The sequence below is a fragment of the Rhagoletis pomonella genome, unplaced genomic scaffold, assembly GCF_013731165.1.
Source record: "Rhagoletis pomonella isolate Grant_MI unplaced genomic scaffold, Rhpom_1.0 Rhpom_scaffold_00014, whole genome shotgun sequence".
Taxonomy (NCBI): Eukaryota; Metazoa; Arthropoda; class Insecta; order Diptera; family Tephritidae; genus Rhagoletis; species Rhagoletis pomonella.
Window position 1 is genome coordinate 20457826 of NW_023458568.1, and position 9174 is coordinate 20466999.

The 9174-nt window shown below is 32.9% G+C and overlaps 1 protein-coding gene across 1 annotated transcript; it reads left to right on the plus strand.

Annotated features, from left to right (window-relative positions):
* Positions 1-4048: 4048 nt before the first annotated feature.
* LOC118749304 lies at positions 4049-4503 on the plus strand. The gene is made up of 2 exons (XM_036484102.1): positions 4049-4329; positions 4383-4503. The coding sequence occupies exons 1-2, from the start codon at positions 4064-4066 to the stop codon at positions 4450-4452; spliced, it is 336 nt and encodes a 111-aa protein (XP_036339995.1). The 5' UTR covers positions 4049-4063; the 3' UTR covers positions 4453-4503.
* The last annotated feature ends 4671 nt before the right edge of the window (positions 4504-9174 follow it).

Consider the following 9174-nt stretch of genomic DNA (forward strand, 5'->3'; position numbering starts at 1 on the left):
AACTGCGTCACTAACTAAAAATTGCATTTCCACATGCAAAAGTTTCACATCACAGCGGGAAATACACAGAGTTCGCTCTCTAAAAAAAAAAAAAAAAACGAGAAGCTACAACGCCAAAAAATATGCATGCATATAAACTTTCAATTTCACTTCGAATTGCATGCGCTTTGTCACAAAAAGTTGTGAATTTTGATTTGATAGTGCTTTATGCGAGCGAAAAGTTGAGAGAGAATGGATTTTTTTCTATACAAACATATACGTGTTGGTATGTGACATACAATCATTCAAAATATTCAAGGGAATCATTCAGTTATTCAGAACAGTATTTTCACTGACTGCAAGTATATAACTTAATTTTTACTTTCACAGGGAACTTTTTTGTATTTGGCATTGACCAACTGCGCTATTTCATTGAAAAATTTTCTGTCAACCTTGACTGTGATTTGCTTATCCACACGTTCTCTTGCGAAGGCAAAATCTGTATTCAATTTGATAATAATGATAATTACTTTAATTCATTACAAATGATTTGTGGTGATATTGGGTAGCTGAAAGACATTTGGACTTGGATGTCAAAGGAACACAAACGGCCAGCCGCAGGAACTGTAGATCTGATATGTTAAGTAAGCATTTTTCCGTGGGCTTTCCATCAACATCAAGTTTAAGCTTCCAGGCTTCTGCAGAGCTTTCCAGGTAGGAGTGACTGCTGCTATATCACCTGACAGGGACCAGATGCGAGTGCCACTAACCATCCCATCTGTGCTTGCCTCTTGGCTATATGGGCCTCATGTCAGCTCATCGAACACTGGTAAAAAAGTAGGACTGCGATATTACAGGGTCCCTCTCGCATCGTGGGCGGGGGTGGTCAAAGAAATTCTTTTTGGTGGGGATTCTGACTGAGACTAAAAATCACATCTAATCCTTACTGCCGCAGCTGCCTGAAAAATTATGAGCTGAAACGAGCCTAACACTTTTTATTGCGTATATATAAAAAATTTAATAGATTTAACACAAAAGTTTAAAACAACTCAATTTAAAATCTGCAAAATACCAAAATTAAGCATTTTTTGGGTTTTTGAGAAAACATAGACGTGTAAAAAGGACACAAACTTTTATAACTTTTTTCTCTTATTTATTTAATTTTTCATATATCTAACTAAATTAATTTACTTACGCAAAGCTTGATATTTGTTTTGTGCGCGAGAAGAATTTCCAATTATGTAATTAATAATTATTAAATAGGAATTGAAGCTGGAAACGCTGAAAAGAAAAGAAAATATGTTTATTCTTATTTGAATCTGTCATAATTGATTTAATAAATGGTTAAAAATAATGAACGAATTAAATAACCTCAATTAAATCTTGCGACACTTCAGTTTTCAATTCAAAACTAAATATTTTTGTTTGTTTATTGCTATAACTCAGTACTAGTAAATCGTTTCTGTCTTTTTTCATTAGCTGTCAAGCTCGCCGCAACAACTATATACTGTCATCTAAGCATTAGCGGTTGGTTAGCCAACATCGTTTGCTATGTCATTGAGTTTAAACTGCCGTTTCCTCTAGTCGCTCATAATAAAAATATATGTAGGTATCTATAAATATCGGTATGCACGCCTAATCGCATAACCATCCTCTTTTAACATTCACTCCACTTCACTTCACAAGCCATGTAAGCAATTTCATTATCTCAACTTAATCTGTTTCTAATCTGTGTGTCGGACACGGTCGTGAATTTCATAATTTGATTTCTTTCTGCTCTTTGCGCCACACTTTGCAAATAAAGCTCGGAACACTTTGACGACTGCAACTTCACGACGTAACGACAGCGACATCATTTTGTCGACAAATGTCGCCTCGAAGCCAGCTTCTTAAACATTTTGAAGACCTCAGCGACATAGCAAATAGCTGATTTTAAAGTTTTACATTTTGGTATATTTATTTCACAAATTGTGTATTTTTATTTAAGTAAATAAGAACAACATGAACAATCAAGAATATGTGATTAATTTTGCGACAATTTAATTTTGCAGCACTACATCTACTCATTGTCGCCGGCAAAATTAGAAATAGATTTAATTTGGCGACGTCGACAATTGCAGTCCTGCAGCCAAGATGTCGTGCTGTCGTCAAAATAATTGTGTCCGTAAGAACGTGTGTATTTAAAATTTGACAGATGCTGCTGTCGCTTGCTGTCGTCAAAGTGTTCCGAGCTTGTGTTTTGTTGTTGCCATTCTTGCCCTAAAAATTTGGTTTTTTGCGTTCCTTTACTTTTCCTGTTATTCCTTTTAGTGAGCGCATTTTGCTTACGCTCTGGCATTTTGACACTTTTCAGATTTAAGCTTAGTATCCAGCTCTTAAGAAAAGCAAAAACTCCATATAAAATGACGTACAAGAAATGGCTAAGAACTTTTCTTGAGTCAAATTTCCTTAAGGCAGTACGCAGTTCTTCAGAAATTTAGTACGCTTTCTACAACGGTTTTCTAAAGTTTTTTGTGAAAAAAGAGCACCAGGTTTGCAACAGAAATATATGCCCGTTCCATTATTTCTTGAGGAAAGAGTGAGGCAACAGGCTGTGAGGTATAAAAAATGTCAAAATTCCTTGGACACACACGCGAAATAATGGCAATTTTTTCTTGACCGTTTTCTTAAGAGCTGGATACTAAGCTTTAAGTCCAAAAAGATAAGGAATGAACCTAATGTTTTCGGCTTATCATAAAAGCTGCATGAATCAAAGCGCCCAACATTGTAAGAGGCTTGCCGTTTTGAAATCGACATTTGTGTACTTTTTTGTGTTGGAAATAAAAATTATTTGTGACTTCAATAGGAAGTAATTTAAAAAGAATCATTTCGTGCTAAAATTCGCGTAAACAATAAGCGTTCATGCAATACTTTGCTGCAGAAATATTTTCAGAAGTGTGCAGTTGAGAAAGAACCGCCAGAAAATGTGTTATGTGTAGAATATATTTTTTAACTGGTGACATGTGCAGGGCGCGCAAGTGTGCAGAAGTCGAGTCGTAATCAGCGTAATTTGGTAATTTATTTTTCAATTTGGTAATTTTTTCAATTCGGGTTTACATGTCAAATAGGTCAATATTGGTTTTGATTCCACATTAGGAAGTGGACCGTAAGCGTTTCCTTTTATAGAAATACCAGGTAATCCTTGGCTACTAGAATGGTGTGTTCTTTAACAAACTGCTTGAAAGTGGCTATTGCCGAATTTCTACTAGGCATTGAAATGACAAAAAATTTAAGCGATTTAAAAAAATGCCATTTGGAAATGAACTTAATTACTGTCTATGTGTGAGTCGAGAGCTTTCCTTCAAGCGTTGAATTTTCGATATATTTACTTGTCACTTGTGGTCGAAAAAATCATAGCCACACCATATTTTGACAAGTTTTAACATATTATTTTTCTTAGTAATTTAACTTCATTTTTTTTTTTTATAAAAATATTGTTCTTTCTTTAACAGAGATCTAACAAATTCAAACTTTGTTCAATATTTAAAAAAATTCAACAAACTTTCGTAAAAATTTAAGGTTAATGGAGCGCGATTGCCTGAAAAGCTTGGTATCTTCGGATATACATATGTACAGACACATCGAGCCCTAACTGCCAAAATAACGTAAGCGAAATTTTCTTTTTGATGCTCTAGGAACATTTCCGCATCAAAAAGAAAATTTAAAAAAAAAATGTCGGTTGCGTTATTTGTACAGCTCTGCACATAAAATAAGTTTGGTAATTTTTTGTTGAATTTGGTAACTTTTTCCGAGGATTTTGGTAAAAAATAAAAACATTTTGTGGCAACGAGGAGTTTGCTAAAAAATAAAAAAGATTTTGTGGCAACACTGGTCGTAATGCACTCGATTCGGCACGAAGAAACGATTACATGTTGCCAGAAGATCCTATCGGTCAGTGGTTGATTTGTATCGAAACATGTCTCTGATTGAAGAATAAAAAACAAAATAGGAATTAAAAAAATATGTGTGTACCAGCGTTGCCGTTTTGGTCCAATTGGACCCAAAATTGGTAGGCTCATTATCCTTTGGTAGTTTGGTTGGTAGGATGAAGCTTTTGGTAGGCAAAAGTGAAATTGCAACCAAATTGAGCAATAAAATTTGTTTGCTAAAGATTGCATACTGCCAGTGCTATCTACTATTTATAGTAACTCTAAAAATATCTATGAATGGTAACCCTGTATTCATAGCAAGCAAAGGAAATAATGACAAGAGAAAGAGTGAACGAAAGATGTTAAATGCCAAAAACTTGGCATTTGCGCGCCTTTCTTCAATTGAATTTAACAAACAAGCGAAAAGATTAGTGATGGACAAGTAAGTTAATTTTGCTTTAAATTAGTTACTTTTTAATCGTTGTTTATTTGCAGGTATATCTATAAAGCCTCTAAACCGTCCGAAGTAAGTGTGGACAATAATAACGACGACTTGTTCAGGTAAAAAATTGCGACTAAGTAGGCATGTACATATGTGTCAATTAACAAATACTGAAAATTCTCGTGGTGATGAAAACTCGCCTGCGCCCAAAAACCAAACTAAGAAATAAACTAAAACTAAAGAACTAGTACAAAAGGCTGATGCACATTACGTGTGGTCAGCAAAAAGAGATCTCAAAGATGTATGATTTTTTACAAACATTTTGTATACAATTAGGGGATATAAAAACTTTTTTGTTTTTGATATAATATAGGATATAAAAACTTTTTGTTTTTAAACGAATAAAATGCTTGAAATTGTATTGTCGAAGAAAAAAAAAACCTTTGAACTGAATTGAATCGATCTCAAAGATATATGTATATGGGCAAATCTAAAAAACAGGTAACCTTGGTGTTGTTTAGCTTTATTTTCACTGTTGGAAACTATATCAAGCTGGTTGCTTTTAGATATAGTTCATTGACGTATACTTGAAGCCTCAAAAAAATTTGGATCAATTTGCTGCATAACTTTTGAATTATAGGTGTTTAAATAAAAAATAATAATGAAAACAAGTGAATTTTTTGTGTAATTTCTAAGAGGTGAAAAATTAATTATGTCATAACTTTTGAAGCACACCATATACCGAATTGAAATTAGTACTTATGTGTACACTTCATATGTAGTAGGTAAGAAAAGTGTGCATTAAAAAGTAACGAAGTGGCAAGTAACTCAAAGTCTGTTATTCCACATTTCACAATTTTCAAACATTTCGGTTTATCGCGTATAGTTTTTGAAGCATTGAAGTTTAAGAACTTTTTAAGTATGTATTGTATACTACAAACAATTACAAATAATTTGATACCTTAGCAAGAGCTGTGCTTTCAGAATAAACCAACTTTTAAAGATAAAATATTCTGCGATCTTGAGCGTAATTTTTATTCCAAAAACACTTTAATTAAAGGCACATTTGGAAAATACGTCGAAACGATCTAAATCTTTCTATAACTGATAGTCCTTATAAAATTACATATACCTGTAAAATGCTTCAAAAAATTTGTCTCTAGAAGTGTGTAAAAACCCTGATTTACTACTTTTAATGATGCTCCTTCTTTTAGTCAGAATATTTCGAGAGTGATATCAAAGCAACTTTTTTTCGACAAATGCTTTGATAGTTGCTCTTACTTAATTGGAGCCTTCTGAATTCAATTGCGTCCTAAGTTTTACCCTATTGGCTCCACTTTACGAGATGGCGGTACTTGAAACTTTGCTAGAATTTTAACTATTTTATAAAAAAAGTCCGTAGGTTTTGAAGATATTTTACTAAAATTTTGCACATAACCGTTTTTCAATATTACCTTAACTATTCCATAAAATCATCGAAATCGGTTCACTAAAACATATAGCTCCCATACAACTGATAGATCAGAGACGTTTTTTTGCGTTATAACTCCTTCAATTAAACAGATTAAAATTTAGTATAGGTTCAATTTATCAAATAGCACGCATACAATTTATTACTCAGATATGAAGTTAGAGTTATTGCGCAAAAACACATATCTGAGTAATCAGTTGTATTGGAGCTATATGTTAATGTTAACCTATTTCGATATTTTTAAGGAATAATTAAGGTAATGTTAAAAAACTGTTATGTGCAAAATTTTAGTAAAATAACTTCAAAACTGAGGGAGGTATTTATAAAATAGTTAAAATTTAATCAAATTTTCAAGTACCGTTATCTCGAAAATCGGAGCCAATCTGGTAAAACAGGGCATGCCATTGAATTTAGAACATCCCAAATAAGTGAGTTAAACTTTCAAAATCTTTCCTCAAAGTTTACAACTTGAACAGCGTAATTTCAACCCAGCTTATTCTTTTGTTTTCTATTTAATGCTTATTCCTCGTCTAACTTTTGAAGCCCTTGATGAAAATGAATAACACTTATATTAATCGATTTATTAAGAGATTACGAATAAAACGATATATAAAACATAGGTGTGCTCACAAATTTAAAAATAAAATTTTTTTTTTAAAGTGTACCTGTTTCTTAGTTTTGCCCATATACTCGGTACGTTTTTTTACAAACGTTTTGGGTACAATATTTTTGATACTTACGTTGTTCACACTTGCTCGGTTATCAGGTTATCTGGTTAAAAATTATTATTCTGTAGTGTATTTTATTGTTGTAAACTGAATAAAAAATATAACCACATAACCAGATAACCTGATAACCAAGCAAGTGTGAACAACCTAACTTGTATTTAAACGCATAAAATGTCTGAATTTGTTGTTTTATACATCAAAATGTCTGATATGAATTGAATTAATATCAAAACTATATACAATGCTTATAACTGTTTTTTATACGATACGTTAATTAATTTATTTAAACGCCCGAATTTATTTTGTGCAAACTTCAAGTATTGCATGAATGGATAACCGACTGTAGCACAGTAAACCATATTATTTGGTATTTAATAAAATCTCGTTTTATTGATTAAAAATTTTTTGGTAGTTTGCAAACTGATTTGGTAGGCTTTTTGGTACCTTTAAATATTTCCAAGTGGCAACGCTGGTGTGTACATTAGACTGTCCCAAAAAAAAATTTTTTAACGCATTTGTTGGTTTTGTCTTAAAAACTATCCAAATCAAATTTTATGCAATTCAGACAACGGCAACCCGTGCCGACTTGCTGCCAAAGTTATCAGAATAATCTTTGTGCAGAATACTCGCGTGTTTTGTTAACTTAGTATTTTTACTTCTATATAAGGCGGTATTATTATACTCTATACAGTATTAGGGCATAATACTAAGTAAATCTGCGTTTTTAGTTTTTTTTACCGGGTAGTCAGGATTTTTTCCAAGGGACCGTAAATTATAATAGGACAATTCAGCTTAACGCGTAAAAGCCTCATATCCATGTAAACCTCGTAAAATTGTTTAATTTTGTACGGAAACCCGGTTTATTTACAAGGTTTACACAGTTACGAGGCAGTTACGCGTTAATATGAATACCCTGAATATGTTTCCAAAAGTTTACACAAAATATAGTAATATGGGTATCAAATAAAAGAAAAATTCAAAACAAGATTAATTATTACTTTTGTTTTTAAGTTATCCTTTTGGAGCATGTAAAAAATATCCTTTAAAAATATTATTCTTCAAGACTTTTAATTTTGAATTCATTCCGAAGAATCTTTGTAGATAAGGATATTGAAGGGTAAAAGTTTCAAAGAATATTTTAGTTTAATTAATTTTTTCGATATCCTTGAGAGAAATCCTGCCGTCCTATTAAAAATTAAAAGATGCAGATTTACTAGAAATGCGCTAAAATATGAGCAACATATCGCATTTTTCACATTTCCAAAGTTTTCAAGCACGATTATTATTAGTTTTTAACTAAAACTTCAACTAAAAATCGGCACGTGTTACTGTTATCCTACGGCCATAAAACTTCATATATAAGGCTCTTTAGGCTAAAAAGCACAAATGTAGAGGGTATGCATATCAAAATATGCAAACAATTTTTTTCCATATATTCTTGGGACAACCTAATGTACATACATATACATACATATGTACTAGTTCCAAGCTAAAAGACGCGTGCGTGTCAGCGAGAGAGCGTGCAAAGAGAGAAATAGGTAGGTATTGGCCACGTCGGGAGACTACACACAACGTTCTTGGTACTCGTATACATATGCGTGGCAAACCTTCTTGCCTACGAAGTGACAAGCACAATGCAATTTGCTATAGCACCACGCCGCGCCGTAGGGCTAGCTGTGTGCTATCCCATGTTGGCGGTGTTCGTTTTGTTTAGTGCGTATTTAAGCGACATGTGCTGGCCGGCGCACTCAGTTGCTGTCAGATTTCTAAGAGAAGCGGTTGCGTGTGGAGCACCTTCGATACAGGGTTTCTAAATTTTCACTTATTGCAAACTCGCAAAATCCTTATTGGGTTTCCAATTTTTAAAAATTACATAACTTATTTCATTTAGTGTCTATAAAGCTTGTTTTGGTGCTATTGAAATTCTACAAGAATTGCAGCAGAACATAATTCGCGAGGCTTGTGCTAAGAATTTGAGAAGGAGTGGAAGTTAACTAAGTGAAAAGTGTATATTTGACATCGTACATATTTATGTATTCTTCTAAAATTACAATTAAAATTAAAACCACTAGGAAATAACAGAATATCAAACAAAAATAATATTCTGCTATTGTGGAAAAGGAGCTATTCAAATGTAAGTAAAATATGTATACATATATGTGCATACATATATGTGCATACATATACATATATGCACTTTATTATGTAAATCGGAGGCAAATGAGTCGCGTTAACAAAAATGACAAATCACATTATAGCATCTTTATTCACTATTGTGACGTTCTCCTCCTTTCTTTGTGCGCGATAAAAATAATTTAATTTTCTTTTAACAAAATAAGAAATGAAACTTTTTAACAATAGCCTTGAGTTCGATGCGGCCAACAAACTGTGGCCGCGATTCAGTGATGATAAAGTTGCCACAATTGCGCTTTTTTGGTACAATTTGAAGCCAGAAAGCACGTTGACACCACATAGACGTTTTTGGTAAAATTTGGAATGCAGCGCTGTGTATATTTCGATTGGTTTTATATCTGTGGTCATAAGCAATAACCGCCTAAGTCGAAAAACCTGGATTCGAGAACGTTTTAAACATTTGGATTGTAATGTTAGCCTTAGGGGAAATAAAAATATTTTGGAATAGTAGTT